The sequence below is a fragment of the Poeciliopsis prolifica genome, unplaced genomic scaffold (assembly GCF_027474105.1).
Source record: "Poeciliopsis prolifica strain line A6 unplaced genomic scaffold, Auburn_PproV2 SCAFFOLD033, whole genome shotgun sequence".
Taxonomy (NCBI): domain Eukaryota; kingdom Metazoa; phylum Chordata; class Actinopteri; order Cyprinodontiformes; family Poeciliidae; genus Poeciliopsis; species Poeciliopsis prolifica.
In genome coordinates, this window is record NW_026562408.1 from 1,440,884 (window position 1) to 1,458,066 (window position 17,183).

Consider the following 17,183-nt stretch of genomic DNA (forward strand, 5'->3'; position numbering starts at 1 on the left):
GTCCAGTCATGTGTGGGTCATCGCCTCGTAAATGAGCCATATACCTTGCTGTTGGACCAGGTCAACAGTGTGAATGACAAACTCGTGCAGGATGTCTTCAGAGTGTCCAACAACTGTCAAGCTGTTGTAGATGATGGTGGTGAGATACCAAATGATCCAATTCAAGATACAGTTCCACTAAACACAAAAGGCTCAGTCTCAGCAGAGGAGGTTGCTGCCATCTTCAATGTTCAGTCCAGCGGAGGTGTGAGCCAAATGATGGGAACTAGTATTGACCCCAATTTTCTTCTGGATGAAAACCAGTCATCTGCATTCCCACAGAGCCAGCTTGTCAATTGGCAGGAAGCTGACGACACAATCAACAGAGCCATGTACTTTGTACGGAGACATAGAAGACCTACCAAACGTGAAAGGACTAATGAATCACAGAGCGTGATTAAGCTGCTGAAACACTGGACCAGACTCACCATACAGAATGGCATGCTGTACAAGGCAAGGAGAGATCCTCACATGAACAAGAAAATCCTCCAGTTCATAGTACCTGACTCAATGAAGCAAAAAGTTCTCCATGGTCTCCATGATGCAGCAGGTCACCAAGGCCAGCACCGTACCTTGTCTCTGGTGAGACAAAGATTTTTCTGGAGTGGCATGGGCCGTGATGTAATGAACTATGTTCGGTGCTGTCAGCGCTGCATTGTAGGAAAGACAGCGGAACCGCACAGCCGTGCACCACTCCAAAACATAGTCACTACTGAGCCTATGGAATTAGTCTGCATAGACTTTTGGACTGCTGAGCAAGGGAACAAGTCTGTGGATGTTCTAGTTGTGACTGATCATTTTTCCAAGATGGCACATGCCTTCCCCTGTAAGAATCAGACTGCCAAGGAAGTTGCTCGTCGTCTCTGGAACAACTTCTTTCTCATTTATGGGTTTCCTCGTTGTATACATTCTGACCAAGGGGCCAACTTTGAGAGCAAACTAATCAAAGAGCTTCTAGAAATGGCTGGAATACAGAAATCCCATACAACTCCCTATCACCCCATGGGGAATGGTGTTGCAGAGAGATTCAACAGGACTCTGGGAGACATGATCAGATCCCTTCCCCCTCAGCCAAAAGCAAAGTGGCCACAAATGCTGCAACTACTACCTTCTGCTATAACTGCACAGAGCATGAGACAACAGGGTTCGCACCATTCTACTTGCTATTTGGAAGGATCCCTCGTCTACCTGTTGACGTGATGTTTCAACATACCCTTACCGACAACACTGTTGTCAACCACTCAGACTTTGTTTCCCACCTAAAAAAATCTACACAAGGCTGCTCAAATTGTGCAGAAAAACAGTCTCAAGGAACAGACTCGCCATGCCAACCTGTACAACCGTAAGATCAAAGGCTCACCTCTCGTCATTGGAGACAGAGTCCTGATTGCCAACAGAGGAGTGCAAAGAAAACGCAAGATTGCAGACAAGTGGGAATCTACCCCTTATGAGGTCATATCAGTCAGGCCTGATATCAATGTCTACAGAGTTAAAGATGTCCTAACGGGCAGAGAGAGAGTTGTCCACAGAAACCTGCTACTCTCTGTTAGCTTCTTGCCATGTGAGAATGCTGAGGACCACGAATCTGACAGTACTACTGCTGCGCATGGAAGTGGTCTATGTCCAGACACACCTGATGAGCCGGAGAACAGTGACAGTGACAGTGACATTCTACCCTCAGACATGATGACAGCCCCTTCCACAGACATGTTCGCTCCTGACAAATACCTCACAGACGTTGATGCTCCTGTGACGGCTGCTCCAAACGATGACTGTTCAGACATTCCAGGCTCCTCACCTCAAATTGTTTCTACAAAGCTTGACCGTCGTATTCTTAGGGACCGTAGTTCCATCAGGCCTCCCAGACGTCTTATTTGTGAGATGAATAATCAAGAAGTAGATGAAACTTCTTTATCTGCAGTGTCTGTTAGTTCCCTAATTTTGTTTTTTTCAAATGCATTTTCAGTTTAAGTAGCAGAGTTAAAACCGTGTTAACCATAGAGGTGCTTGAGTAGTGCTTTTAGGGTCATAGGAACAGTGTTACATTTCAAAGGTGTAATGGGCACTTTTGAGTCTGTGTTTAGTTAGGAATTTGATCAACTCCTTTCTTTACATACTCCCTTTTGGCAGAGTTTTTGCACTGACAAGTATACCCACTTTCGTTCCTAGTGTTGCACTTTTTTTTCTTTTTTTGCTTTTTTCTTAGTACACCCACTTTATTTGATTGTTTTGTTTTGTTTGATCATATTTTTCATATTTAGCAGAATTTCAGGGGGTGTATGTAACGGGTATTAAGATGAAATTCTTGCTAAAATATGTTTTGTAATTACCATGTGATGAATGGTTTTTGGCGCCCCCTACTGGTTGCCTATAAATACAAAGCTAAACCGTAAATTCCACGCAGTCTGTTGAGCGCTCTACTGTGGTAAGTCACCAAATCCAGTTCTTTTCTGAATAGTCATAGTAGGTGTGCTCAAAGACTGACGTGGAGTTTTATTGCAGTATGCGGAGAGCTGATGGACCAGTAGTGGAGCTCACTGTACTAATTTGTGTTGACCATTTATTACAGGTAATTATATTATATTATTTATTAGTAAATTATTTTGTCAGTTATGTTTGTCAGTTTTTCTTCAGTTGAGTTGTCGGTTTGTCTGTTGTATTGTCGGTTTGCTGTATTTACCAGCTTGTCAGTTTGTTTGTTCCCTGTTTCAGTTAGAAGTTACTGTTAATTAGTTTATTAGTTAAATTTGATTGTTGTCTGTCTATTTTTTTTTCTTTATTTATAGGAAATAGAATAGAATGTGTTAAATTAATTTTAAAGAAGTATTAATAATCAAATATCACTATACGATCATTTGTTAGAAAAATATGTTGTTAAGCCAGATTGTAATGATTGTTTGTGACGCAGTCTGTTGAGCGCTCTACTGTGTATGCGGAGAGCTGATGGACCAGTAGTGGAGCTCACTGTACTAATTTGTGTTGACCATTTATTACAGTTGTTACAGAAAATTCAACCAACTGGCCTCCTCTGTGTGTATGACGGGACGGGCATAAAGGGGAAGCTGTTACACTTGTGATATTATGTAACCCATGTGACCGACATGACCCAATCACCTTCCCTTTAAGCCCATCCCTTTAAGTTCATTGTCATGTGTGTTTCCGGGTTGGCTGCTGCTCACTGTTGGTTGTCGCGTCCGTTGTTGATAAAACAACTTGAAGTTATAAATCGACTCATCACTCATTTAATCTAAACTCAACTTTGAAGATTTCTGGTGAGTTGTTAAATACGATCTGACTTGACGTATTGTATCTGCAATAATAGCGCCGCTAACATTCCCTCCCATTGCAATATTCGCCCATTAACAGCTGGAACACCTTCCTGAATTGAACAAGTTACCATTGCATCCACCTCCTCAGACAATCCGTTACTCGACGGTGAGTAAATAACAGTCATTTACAGTAGGCCGTTACTTTTGCTATGCTCCGCCAATTAGCATTAGCTACCAACTCGACAATCAGTGGCCACATCATTTAGTCTATTTATGAATTATTTACTTAATGACAAGTCACACTGTTTCAGCCGAATTAAAGACTACCCCTTTAATACTTAAAGGTTTCCCTTTTAACTTTAGATTTGATTATTTTTCATGATTTCTTTGTTGGTGTTGTTTTCTATGCTGGTGCAGCAATGAAGTCTGGTATCCAACATGATTTGTTGTAGCTACTTTGATCAATCACATTTTTAAATTGATTGATTTTGATTCAATATTAGTTGTTTGCAATGACTGCTAATTATGTCATTTAAGAAACTTTGAACTTGAATTATGAAGTGTACTTTTTAAAAGGATGTTTTTCCTTATTATAATGAAATTGTCAAAACATAGCAAGTATGTATTTGTTTTATATAAATGTAAAATTTATATATGAACTTAATGTGTGTTTGCTGGCCTTTTAGGTCAGGTTTTTTTTTTCTTCCGGACTCCTGCACGGATACACTGGATGACGGAAGATGGCGAGCTACCCACCCACCATCTGGTGGTAGGAAACAGAACTACACTTTCCATATAGGAACTGAACAGACTCTGAGTATCAAAAAAAGGGAAAATAACTATTCTCCCTTCATCTTTGGACCTCTTGTGGACTCTATTAGGTTTTGAAGTGTCACTGACATAAGTGTTTTGTTTGTTTTCTCTTTTCCTGTTTTTTTGAGAACTTTATTTATTTATTTTTGTTGTTTTGGTATTATCATTATCATTATTATTACTATTATTATTATTACCACTGCAATAAATAGCAGTATTAACAAACCTTTTTTGGCATCAGTTGTATTAATTATTCACCTAATCATGACTCCATGTTGTACCTACTTCTGATCTACAAACTGGTTAACACTATACCTTGCAGTCAGATCTGCGCATCAAAAGGAAGCGTTACAATTAGGTAAAAACAAAATAGCACACAAACTGGAAGAAACATTTTTTTCCCCAAAATAAATCTACAAGTGTTTGAATTTGGTTAATATCATCAATAAAATAAAGTGCAACCAGTTACTTCTGTTTATACTGGACCATCGAGCTGCACAGGGTAACTCTGGGGGAGCTGCAGAGATCAGGTGAATCGGTTCAGAGATTCACTCCAACGATCTGAGGCACAAAGGAAACTATAATCAGTCGAGTTTGGAAATAAAATCAGAGCTTTTAGTGGTTGGTCAGCCCTTATATGTGCATCCAAACACAGAGACTTCCTCTCACACGGGAAGGTCGATCAACCCGACCGACAGTAAAACTTTAATGAACAATAAAACACAGACCGACCTTGAGCGCTCTCCAGTTTGGATCAGATCAAATAAAGTGCTGAACAAAGCAGTAGATGGGCAAAAAGAAATAAAAGTGACATTAGAAGAGACTTCGCAACTTATGGAGCAGAGGTGTCAAACTCATTTTGGGCCAAATCAATGAAATGACAGCAATACATGCTCTTAAAGGGCCGGTTGTGCCAGAATGTGTCGTCAACACCTGCTAACAAAACTGTTAAAATATTAATTCCTAAAATTAGATAATATTGAAAATCTTTTCAGTCCCTCCAGGATTTTGTGATTGTTTTTGTGATTTAAAAGAAATCAAAAAGTGTTTGCAGTTCTAATTTAGGAATATTTATGCGTATTCCTCACCATATGGATTATAACTTCACATCAAGACTGAAGCAGCTGTAGAAGAAACACTGCCACCTGCAGGTGGGAGTAAGCAGTTGAATAGATCCAATGTTTTTCAGCATTTTTGCCAAAAATCTGCAATAAAATCAGAATTATGCATTAGAGTGAAAAGGTTCAGGGATTTGTTGATATTTATGTGAATAATTTGCAAGAAATAGGAGGGACTGATTGATGTAATTTGACAGTAAATAGATAAAAACTGATTTGATTGATAAAATAACATTTAGGCACAAAGTCATATTGATGTTTCAGTTTATTTGTCCTATTAGAGTCTAGAGGGCCACATAAAAGCTGCCAGGGGCCAGATTTGGCCCTCGGGTCTCGAGTTTAACACGTGTTCATTACAAGTGTTGAGATAAAAACATCAACAAATAAACATCAAATTCAGTTTGAATAAACAGAAATTAATTATTAAAATATTGCCTTCTTTTGATTGCTTGGAACAAAAACATGTAAAAGTGAAAACTGATTTTTTTTTAAAAATAATGTGCAACTTTAAATGATCGCAATATTAAATTTATAGTAACTGCAGATTTTTTAAAAAAAATCTCTTGGATTAGATTTAGTTTTCAGCTCCAATTTATTCAAAGTTCTGCTTCTGAGATCAAATTCAGCTGCAGAAACAATTTTAAAGATTATTTTAAACTTTTTAACATTCAGGGACTTTAAAACATAAACAATAACAATAAAAACACCAGCTGTCAGTTTAACATTTTATTTATAGTCCAAATTAATATCAGTAGACTCCAAGAAATAAAAGTTAATTGTTCCTTTTTTAAACATTCTTTTAAACAAAAATATAACAACTATTTACAATCACTTGTAAAAAATACATAAAAAGCATACAAGCTAAATTCATGTTTGTCTTTCTAAAAGACATAAATTACAACATCTATAGGTGAGACGAAAAGCCAACGTTTAGCTACAGACCGAGTTTATAATCTGTACAGGATTGTGCAGCTCACTCTCCACATTTAAGCTTATTGTGCATTTCTGCTGTAATGCCAGAAGACGTTTACACACACAAACACACACCCAAACACACACACACACACCCCCACACACACACGCACACACACACATACGCGCACACACACACACACACACACACACACACACATCTCTCTTATTGCGTTCCAGGAAACAAAGAAACAGACAAAGGGCTAAATTATATTCTGAGGTGAGGGAATTGTTGTTTTGCTCCTTCTATTTTCAAAGAAACACAATCATGAGTTCAGATTGTTTTTTTAGAGAGGAAACAATAAAGCTGGGGCTTTTTAATCACAAAAACACTAATTAGCATTTTGAGTTCTAAGAATGCTTGAATTAAATTAAAAAAAGAGGGGAAAAAATAAAACTTTTTTGCAATTTTTACTGAAGTAAAAATCAAGAAATTAAGTTTTCAGCTCAAAGATTGAATAATATTCTAGACACACAAAGACAAAACGTTTGTTTGATCGATTTTAAACTTTTTTTAGTGCAAATATCTTAAGAAAAAACTAACTAATAAAGCTGGGGCTTTTAAGTAACCTTTCAGCAAGATTTACTATTCTTAAAAATCAATAATTCCTCCATATTATTTCACTGATGATATAGGAAAAATATCTGTTATCAGTGAATAGAGTAGAAGATTTTCATCAATATTAAGTATTTTTTGACTTAAAACAAGCTCTTCTATTTTGCTGAACATTTACTTGTAAGTTAGTTTAATCTTATTTCAAGTTCTTTGCGATATTTGTGTTTTTGCAGTGCAGGAACAAGATCAATTGATTTCTTTATTGGTTTGAACTTTAATCCAACCTGTAATGAAACAAGCTGGATTTGGAAAATTTGGCGCCTCTTTGGAAATCAAGACGTAAAGATTCACGTTTTTGCAAAGCTAGTTCACTTATTTAGCGTTTTATTTTAGAATATTATCTATACTTTAACAGAATTTTTTCATTATTTCTCTTTCAAAAAAAATCTGAAAAACTTTGCACAAGATTCTGTAATTTCTTTAACACTGATTTTAGTAGAAGAACACAAGTAAAGAAATTGTGCAAAACGTTAAAGTGACATAAAAGACAGAATATCAAGAGCTGAGGGCCAAAATAAAAGCCTTCAGCTGAGCAGAGAGGGAGCAGGCAGGTAGAAAGTTTGATGTTGAGCTGAATGTGGAATTAGAGGGAGGATTTTTCTCTTGAGTTCAGACATATTGGCAACAAAAAGCTCCTTTCAGGCGAGGAGTTTGGATGAACTCGCCTCGTGTCACAAAGGCACGAGCCTTCAAAGCAGAACTGCAACTACAGAAGTTCTGTGTTGGAAATAATGTGAGAGCAGCGCAAAAAAAAAAGACTTGTTCTGATCCCAAACACACACACACACACACACACACACACACACACACACACACACACACACACACACACACACACACACACACACACACACACACACACACACACACACACACACACACACACACACACACACTGCTACATCCTCCCAAAACTCAGCAGCATTTACACTCAAAGATCCAAAGCGTCAAAACGGGGAAAACGCGTCAAAAAAAAAATGACAAGAACCAAAACAAATTCCTTTAAACGCCAAAACTTTAAACAAAAGTATTCAAAAATATCCTCTCTGCACATTTATACAGACTCAGTTTACATTAAATTATGGCAAAGGAACAGCAAAAATATATATGTACAAATTTATATATCTGCTGTGAGTATCCATATATACTTCTATATATTAGCAGTGATCATTTCAAGTGTTTGTGTGGCAAAAGCAAATTACAGGAAGCAAACAGAACAGAGACGGAGGGAAGCAGAGAAAACGATTCCAGTTAAAAACTAAAAAAAATCATTTCTGTACAAATCTGCTCCTGCTTTCAAAACAAATCTTTGAGCGTTTTCTTTAAATATTTTACTAAATACACGTATTTTGGGAGATGTAAGCCAGGCAGACTGCAGAGGGTTCAGATGTAAATTTGTTCTTATGCAGCATTATTTTTTGCTGACGCAGCATTATTTTGTAGCTCCTCTCACCCAGACGAGGCGCAGCGAAGACAAAGACTCGTAACTCCACAGATAACCAGTAAACACTGCAAACAAAACACAGACGCCTCCACGTAAACACTGTCCTTTGGGTGTGTGTGTGTGTTAATTTATTGTTTTATTACTGCGGCTGTGGTAAATTGGGTTTTTCACGCTGCAGGAGGCAGCGAGGCGTTTGTTCTTCAGCTCATTAGAATCCAGGTTTTATAGAACCAGCAGGAAGCAGCGACGCTCAGCGAGGAGGAGGAAGCGACGCAAAGTTTCAGGACGGGACGGTAAGTGCGACGCAGACATGAGGGATTTCTGAAGATTTTCTCTTTTTCCATCTTTTGAAAAATATTCATCAATGCATTTTAGGTTTTAACAATTAGAAAACTATGGATTTTTTTTTTCTTTTGCGTTCAATCACAATAATTTACACGTCAGCATAACTGAATACTGAAAGTCTTTCTGCTATTAAAAGGTTTCTGTCCATTAATGTCTCGTTTTTGAGAAATCTGAAGTTCTATCTCTTTTTATTTAGGATAAAAATTCACCAACTTACGAGTAAAATACAAAAGCTCTCTTTCCATCTCTTCTAACATGAAGACAGAAACTATTGCGCTATTTTAAAGACACCTGATAGTTTTGATTGGTTTTTGTGCTTGTAGCCGAAATGTTAAAAAAGATTGTTTCTATATGCAGCCACAGCTCAGATACATGTAAACATGCAGTTAATAAATCGATTTTCAATCAGATTTATGCACCAGAAAGTTACGAATGTATAAACATGTTTTCTTTAAATGTGGCATTTGGGGCTGTTTGTAAAACAGAGCATTGTTTTTGCTCATTTATTGTGAGGGAACGCAAAACAAATTCTTAAAACACTTAAAACTCTCTTAATCATTTGTTTTGAGAGCCGTAGATCTTCATAATTTACATTCCAGTTAAAAAGACTGAAACCAAGGCGTTCACATTTGCAAGTTCAGAAATCCAGCCGATGAAACAAAACGTGGAGTTAAAGCAAAGACAGCAAAACGTGCAGAGCAGTGAGCCTGGAGAGCGAACGGAGGTACGGCGCTCCGGTTTCCCAGCGAGGCATAAACGTCGTCTCTCCGTCCTGCTGCTGAAAGTCTGTCTCCTGCGATGCCATCGCCTCTTCCAGCTTTGTTCAGAAGTTCTCATTTAAAAAAGTCTGTAAAATGTCTGATTTGTGAAACGGGTCCATAAAAGGCCAGAGGTGGAGAGGTCACATGATGACCCCAGGCTGATGAGTTCACACCGCCGACACCTGTTCATCTGGAACAGAAGATGGACAACATGTCACTTATTTAATGAAAAACAAACAAAACCATCAAGCTACTCAGCAGGGATGAAAAACACAAGAAAACTCTAAATTAGTTTGGATAAACATGAAGAACAAAACCTAAAAACAAAGTGGTCCAATATTGAACCATCTGATGTTTGTGTTTCTGCATTTCTTGTTTTTGGATGTATTGTTTTTATTTTACTGTTGAAAGGGATTTTTATGACTGAAAAGGCCACTGCAGATTGAAAAAAGGAGAACATTGTCTCCAAATTTCCTTCTCAGAAATTTTCTCTCGGAAATATTATAGAAAAATTTAAGATTTTTTTTTTAGCAAATTTCCTACCGGTACTTTATTTCTAGAGTACCAGTAGAGTATTTCTAGTAAATTTTGCTGTATTAGAGGAAAAGCGTCTGATTGTCAGTTTCTTTTGGGCTCAACTGAATTTATTTTCAGTATTAATAACAGGATTTTGGTCACTTTCACTCAGTTTCAGTTGTGTATGGTTTTAATTTCCATTTTATTTATTGATTTTGGTGATTGTGTTAAATGTTCTTTACAAAATCACATTTTTTTTTTATTACACCAATATTACTTGGAACTGGTTTCAAATCAACAATATTATGATTTAATGGAATAAACATTAATGCAATAGTTATACTTTTACATTTGGAGAAGTGAAGTTGTTGGTTCCACTCATATTTAAATGAATAGAAATGGAAGAGCAGCAGCTTTCTGCTTTCTGGAGGAAAGCGAAGCAGGACTGTGACGTACCGTCCTCGCTGTCAGCCAGGTCCTGCGCTGGGGGGACGGCGCTGGGCGGTCTGGACCGGCCCTGAACGGGGCTGGCCGTTCGGAGGTGAAGCCTCCGCGCCTCGGCCAGCCCGCTGGCCGCTCTGGGGCTCTGCAGGAGTTTGCTCCTCTGCAGGGCCACGCTGTAGTCTGGAGGTCTGAGGTGAGGAGGTCGGGGGGCGGGAGACCCCGGCCCGCCGCCTACTCCGTCTGCGACCCCGAGGTCGCCCAGAGCCAGACCCTGGTAGCCTGGAGGGGTGGGAGGGGGAGCTCGGTAACGCTCGTCCTTAGTGGGGGACGTGACACAGTACACTGGATGGATGTGAAGGTGGAAATAAAAGGAGGATGGAGGAAAAGAAGGACGTGATGTGCAGAAAACAAAAGGGGAAAAATGGAAAAATTAAATAAACTTTATGAACACAACATGCAAAACATAAAAACTTAAAGGGGCAGTATTATGTTTCCCAGCAAGATGGAGTAACTGCGTTAACTTTAGTTGTTATAACAATGCTACATGTATGAAATATAATATTCATGAAATTAAAAACGGGCTTCTGTCTCTTTAAAAACTCCTTCAGGAAGTCGACAACACGGCTCCTCTCTTAACAACGCAGCAGCTCCACCAGGCGTTTGCTAATTGCTGCTGGCTAGTCTGAAGGAGCTGAGTGCCCAGAAGTTTGGACACTGCAGCTCTGAGGAGGAGCTTCGCCTCGAAGGCGGGGCTACGTCCACCCAGCTGATTGGTTGTCATGGAGACAACAGGATGTCTCCAACATTCGAATCAAAACAAAACTCCAGGTTTGGTTTTGATGAAGTAAAAACATTTCAAGATGATGAAAACCTCAGAAAAATAATACTGCCCTTTAACAGAAAAACATAAAACTAATAAGACGGATGACGGCATAAACAAACCCCGAAGCTGAACCGGGTGATGGTGTGTTTATAGATTTAATTAGAAAAATATCTAATCAGAATATTTGCTGATACATATATCTAATTTTGTAATATAAATAAATCTTTTCTGCCTGTTTTCCTCCTGGACAGACGGACATGCATGCAGGAGCGGAGGTGAGCGCTGCGTTCATCCTGATCCCTCACCTATCAGGCCCTTCTCTGTGCTCGACGTCACCGTTTTGTACGAGGCGTCTGCGCTTTGCCCTCCTTCCTCGTTGGCCGGCGAGGAAGGAAGCTCCGAGGCGTTTCGCCGCTTTATCGTTCCGTAATTCCCCTCGTAGTTGTCCGACAGGGAGCCCGACGACGTGCGGCTCTCCCGCGCCGCCACGCTCAGATCTGAGCTGGAGTCTCTGGTGTGGCGGCCGGCGGCGGCGTCGCCGGCCCACGAGGGCCCGGCGGAGTCCGCCTCGGCCGTCGTCCGGCCCGGCGCCGGGTGTTTGAAGCCGCTCAGGTGCGTGTGGGGGAGGGAGAGCGGGTGGCCGTGGATCCCGTGGTCCCAGGGCCGGCAGGATGAGGCGGGGAGGATTTGGAAGGATTCGTGAGAGTTGGAGGAACAGGAAGTCCAGCTGCCGCGGCCGCTGTCCACCACCGAGTCCAGGGACAGGGAGGCGTGGTTCGGGATCAGCTCCTCCGTGGAGACGGAGGAGGTGAAAGGTCGCGCTGCATGCCCTCCTCGAGCCACGACTGAAGAGCTGATAGACAGAAGAGATGAAATGTTTCCTCTTTATGTCATTTTTTAAAACCTTGATAACAATATCCAGACAATATTCCACATTTCCAAATCGCTAAGATTGAAAAAAGCTGATTGTTTTTCTGACAATCTCAAAAATGACATTGAAATGACTCATTTAAATTCATTTGATGAAACTGGGAGTCCTGCTGACCAGGCCATGAAGTGAGAACAGGTGGAAATGGCTGAAGGATGAAACATCATTTACTGAACAGACAGAAATCTGTCCCACATGATAAATAATATTCCTCTCAATGATCTCGTTCTCCAGACCGACTGTTTGATTCACTGACAGTATTTTACAGGACAAACCAGACAGTCAATGAAAACGAGCCGTATTTCATAAAACAAGCCGATGCTGCACAGCAAGGCTGCCAAGCTAATATAATATCAGAGAGCAGAGATTTCAGTTTTGTCTTTATGAGACAGAATGTCCTGATTATGGACAGACAATAAAGAAGGTGTAGACAATAAAAGAGCGGCGTTGTTTACTCAGCCAGATTAAAAAGCCGACTCTTTGTCCTGGATAAAAGCAGGAGAGAGGAGAGCAGTAAAACACGGAGATGCTAATAAACAGGTGTTATTTTTTTATGGCTTGGAGTTTTTAATGAGGTTGCTGTAAATGGAGGCAGCTGGGAAGAAAACGGAGCGTTGAATAGCAGCAGATGGTCAATAGATGGATGTTTTGTGCAAAACTTTGAGGTGAATAGAGAAGAGGAGTCAAAAAGTTGAGTTTAGTTCAAAGAAATATTAAACAGCAGGCAGTATTCCCATCCCTTGATCTTTTCTACATTTTTTAAAAAAGGTTTATCTGCTAAAGTCGAGGCTTTTCGTAGAAATTTATTTGAATAACCGGGAAAATTCAGCATTGTTTTCTATGATACCTCTAATAAAAAATAAACAACAGAAATTTTCTTCTTTTCTGAGCCCCTTATTGGGCTGGAGAGAAAACTGCATCTATCTGTGGCTAACCCAAACTACAAGCTAACGCTAAGCTACAAACAGCACGGTGGTGGGGGATCATGCTATGGGAATGTTTTTCTTGAACAAAGTTCAAATGAATGAGGGTAAATACCATCTAGTGGCAACCAGGATAATAACCTTAAATATACAGAAAGAGCAACAATGCTGTGGTCTCAATAAAAAAAATACCAATGTTAGAATGGTCTAGTCAAAGCCCAGAAGTAAAACAAACATAATAAAAAAATACAGGGGAAAAAATGTGATTATTGTTGCTCACACACTTTAATTTGAATTGTAAAATAAAAGAGAACAAACTTACAAACCAACATAAATAAATATAGAAGCTATTTTATTTAAGTTCTGCAAACGTAAATAATTAAAAACACAGCTCTGTGTTTGATTATTAAAGGTTTATCACGATATAAAAATCTATTATTCTATTAAAAGTCCTGTTTTCTGGATGAGGTTTAAACCCTGACAGGATCCTCTAAAATCTAAATCCCATTCCTGTCATTTGGGTTTTCAGGTTCTGCTCTCAGCCTCCGACGATCAACCAGACCAAATGAACTCAACTGGAGCCAATTACCTGGTGCTGGGCTGGCTGTAATCAGCAGTTAGGTGTGCATTTAATGCCGCTGTGCCCTCAGCGACCACAGCAGCCGTCGCGGCCGTAGCATTAGCAGCGACGGCGGCAGCGGTACCGGAGCCGGCCCGGTTGCAGCGGTCGTCCGGTCCGGAGGCCTGCGCCGAGTCCACAGAGCAGATACTGGAGCGGGACGAGATCTCGCTGTGACTGGAGTCCGACAGGTTGTCCGATTTGGCAGAGGGGAGGAGGGGACAACCTGAAGACGGAGGACATTTAGGATGAAACAATGAAAGACGAATCCAAACTGTGAATGATGTTGGTTCTGTACGATACCTGCAGATCCACCAAACCTCCATTAATCCACTTAACACTAACTAACTGTCATTTAAAATGATTGTGAAACCAGTTTGAACTCAGTTTGAACTTTTTATCACAGAACTCAGTAACACATAAATGAACAGATTGATCGTCACGTAAACCTGAGACGAAGCCGTTGGGTCCGAGTTTGTTTCTGAAAGAACAGTCTGTTCAGCGCTGAATGTTTTTCTGTTCATTACAGCTTCAACATTAACTGAAGGACGAACTGGCAGGAGATCAGCCACACTGACAAACTCAAATACGCAATCTTTTCTGATCGATGACGGCAAAACACAAAATCTCACCAAATATTTATGAACTTAAAGATTTTTAACTTCACTAAATATCTTAGTGAACTTGAAAAAAGACAAAACTAACAGACAAGCAACTTTTCAGCAAGAAATATGACAATAATTACTTAATATTCTGGTTGAACTGGCAGATTATCCCACAGAGAACTGGGTCGCTGCCTAGCAACCCTAGCCCGTTGCCTAGCAACCCAGCCCGTTGCCTAGCAACCCCAGCCCGTTGCCTAGCAACCCCATTGTACTCCCATTGGCAGATTGTTTCTCTTTCATGTTTCCATGTTACAAATAACTTAAAACATGCTGTTATTTCTTGCTGAAGTTTCTTGTTGGTCAGTTTGGTTTTATTTTAAGTGTATTAAGATATTTGCACTAAAAACCAGACAGAAATACCTGGTGAGGTTTTGTGTTTTTGCAGTGCATCATCACCACTAGTCTGTGATTGGACGCCATCAACTCGCAGAAACTTCACCGAAGTTCACAGACCAGCTCCAACGTTCTGACTGGAGCGTCTCTGAAACACTGCAGAAACACAACATCCTCCGTCTCGACTCATTTAGTTTTTGTCTAGTTTCTAGTGCAAATGTCTAAATTCACTCAAAGTAAGAAAAACTAACTCAAGTGAGTTTTCAGCAAGGAATAGAAACTTTAAGCTTTAATTCCTAAATATTGATGGAAAAATTCTTTGGCAGATTATTAAACTTAAAACATCAATGTTGTCAGTTTAATAATCTGCCAATGTAACTTCCTGAAACTTAATTCTTAATTCAGGTTCCAAGATGTCTGCACTAAAAACTAAACAAAAATACCTGGTAAGATTTTGTGTTTTTGCAGTGTGGAATCGTTTCCATCTCTCAATCACTCATTCTGTCTGTCTGCTACATCATTTTTCTGAAACATCTGGAGGCGTCCGGTGACACTAATCTGCTGGCGCTGCCTGTCAGATGGTTTTCCTCCTGCTGTGTCGGTCTCGGCACAGCCAGAGGAACGGGTTGGGGCTGACCGATCTCCTGACTCTCTGCTCTGTCTGTCCTTCAGCCTCCTGCTGAGCTGCGGAGGCTGAAGTCTCTCCAGAAGCTTCCTCGCTCTCTGGCAGCGGCCTCTCTCTGGACTGGCTCCTCTCTCTCAGCACCCTGAAAGGAGACAACAGTCTCGCCTTGATGGGCGTCCTGACGCCAGCGTGGGGAGGAGGAGGAGACCCGCAGTCCTCCCCCTGCGGCTCTGGGGTTCCTGATCTCCTGGGTAACACCGGCCCTGCCTCTGCCTCCGACTTCCTGTGCTGCCTGGATCTTCCTCTCCTGGGTTCTGCCTGACCTGCCTCTGCCTCGTCCTCAGCCTGTCCCTCTCTGTTGCTGCTGCTCTCTCGGCTGTGCTGACTGGTCATCTGCAGGATCCTCTTGTGGAGAAGAGCCCCACCTATGCCGTAGCTGCGCAGACTGATGGTGCCCGTCTTTGTGCTGGCGTCGCTGGTCAGCGACGACGAGGATCCCGATAAGTTCATCTGGCTGGAGTTCTGCGATTTTGCGGCGCCACCAACTGGCAGAAGAAATCAGAGACGGAAAGGAGAACATGGAAAAAATCCTGAACCAAAAATACTTGTTAAGATTTTGTGTTTTTGCAGTGTGATATTGTAAATAACTCCTGTTATGAACATGAAGGAGTCTTCATTAATATCTTCAACTGTTGCATTGACATGATAAATAATGGCACTTTAATGCAAAGTTGTGCTAAAAGTCCATTAAATGTATCTACTTTGTAATAAAAGTGTCATTATTGATCAAACAGACGCATATATTAATGAAAACTCCTTCGTCTTCATGGCGAGTCTCAGTCATGGGGAAACGTTGCCAACCTTTGCGTGGCGAACCCTGAGGCGACACGGTGGGGCTGGAGTGGAGCGATGACACCATGGAAACGGTGTCATCAGACGGCCTCTTGGCGCTCCACTCATCTGACGAGTTCGCCGAAGGTTTCTTCACCACCTGCGGAGAATTTGAGTCTAACGGAAAGAAAAATACGATCATGAAGACAGAAATGTATGAAGTAAGGAGCAGCGGTAAAGTGAGGAGAACTCACTGGGGGTGCCGGTGTCCTTGGCGCTGCTCTTCTTCCTCAGAGGGTTCAGAGGCACCTGGACCTGCAGGACTTGTGACACCCTGTTCTGAGTTTTCCCTGAAGGTAACGTCGCCCTGAGGGACACCGGAGACATGTCCGACTTGTTTGTCCGCCTCTCGCTCAGGTTTTTGCCCACTGAAAACAAAGACAGTTAATGAGAAACATTTACAAACTAGAGCAAAGAACTTAATGCACTTAAAAACAAGACAAAACTTACAATTAACATTTCAGAAGATATAGGAGCTAATTCTAAATGAATGATTCCTTCATACTGGTGAAAAGGTTCTAGTTCCATCGGCAGATTATTTCACTAATAATAAGATATTTTCCCCATATATGTTATTATTTTCATGTGACTGTCTAGAAGCTCTATGAGGCAAACAAAAACATATTTATGATTATCTGGATTAGAGATGAATTTGTAGACATTTTCATCAGCTGCATCATTAAATGCAGGTTGTTGTCACGTCATTGCTGTAGGATATGAGGGTAAACGCTAGGGGGCAGTATGGGTGAATATTACAAAACTGGGAAACAGTTTTAGGTTCACACTGATTCACCTGAGATACAAACAACTTTTATACTTTAACGTCTAGTTTATTGAGACAAAACGCAAAACTGCAGACCTGAATCAGAAGCAAAAAATAAAAGCAGAAATATGCATTTTTGTCTTTTCCTTTTAAATATATATATATAAAACAAAGTGGACAAAACATGTTTAAGAAAAAAAATAGATGTGTATTTTCTGGCAAAATGTTTGTATAAGGAAAACAAAAAATATATTTTAAACCACAATGCAAATAAAA

At 40.4% G+C, this 17,183-nt stretch overlaps 1 protein-coding gene and 1 long non-coding RNA gene across 14 annotated transcripts in view; one reads left to right on the forward strand and one right to left on the reverse strand.

The window, feature by feature from the left end:
* Positions 1-3,176: 3,176 nt before the first annotated feature.
* On the forward strand, positions 3,177-4,294 carry LOC129373450 (uncharacterized). Its single transcript, XR_008607368.1, has 3 exons — positions 3,177-3,311; positions 3,406-3,474; positions 3,995-4,294. It is a non-coding gene; the product is annotated as an uncharacterized LOC129373450 (long non-coding RNA).
* A 1,658-nt stretch (positions 4,295-5,952) lies between these two features.
* The window catches only part of rapgef6 (Rap guanine nucleotide exchange factor (GEF) 6), a 120,179-nt gene continuing 108,948 nt past the window's right edge, over positions 5,953-17,183 (reverse strand). For 12 of the 13 annotated variants that reach the window (XM_055051370.1, XM_055051368.1, XM_055051369.1 and 9 more), the window contains 7 exons: positions 16,339-16,512; positions 16,115-16,261; positions 15,679-15,798; positions 13,601-13,856; positions 11,466-12,013; positions 10,350-10,679; positions 5,953-9,567 (listed from right to left, as the gene is read on the reverse strand). In XM_055051370.1, coding sequence (XP_054907345.1) covers positions 9,545-9,567; positions 10,350-10,679; positions 11,466-12,013; positions 13,601-13,856; positions 15,679-15,798; positions 16,115-16,261; positions 16,339-16,512 — 1,598 coding nt within the window. In that variant the 3' untranslated portion in view covers positions 5,953-9,544. The remainder of the gene's footprint in view (positions 9,568-10,349; positions 10,680-11,465; positions 12,014-13,600; positions 13,857-15,678; positions 15,799-16,114; positions 16,262-16,338; positions 16,513-17,183) is intronic. The other variant, XM_055051371.1, reaches the window with a different exon arrangement.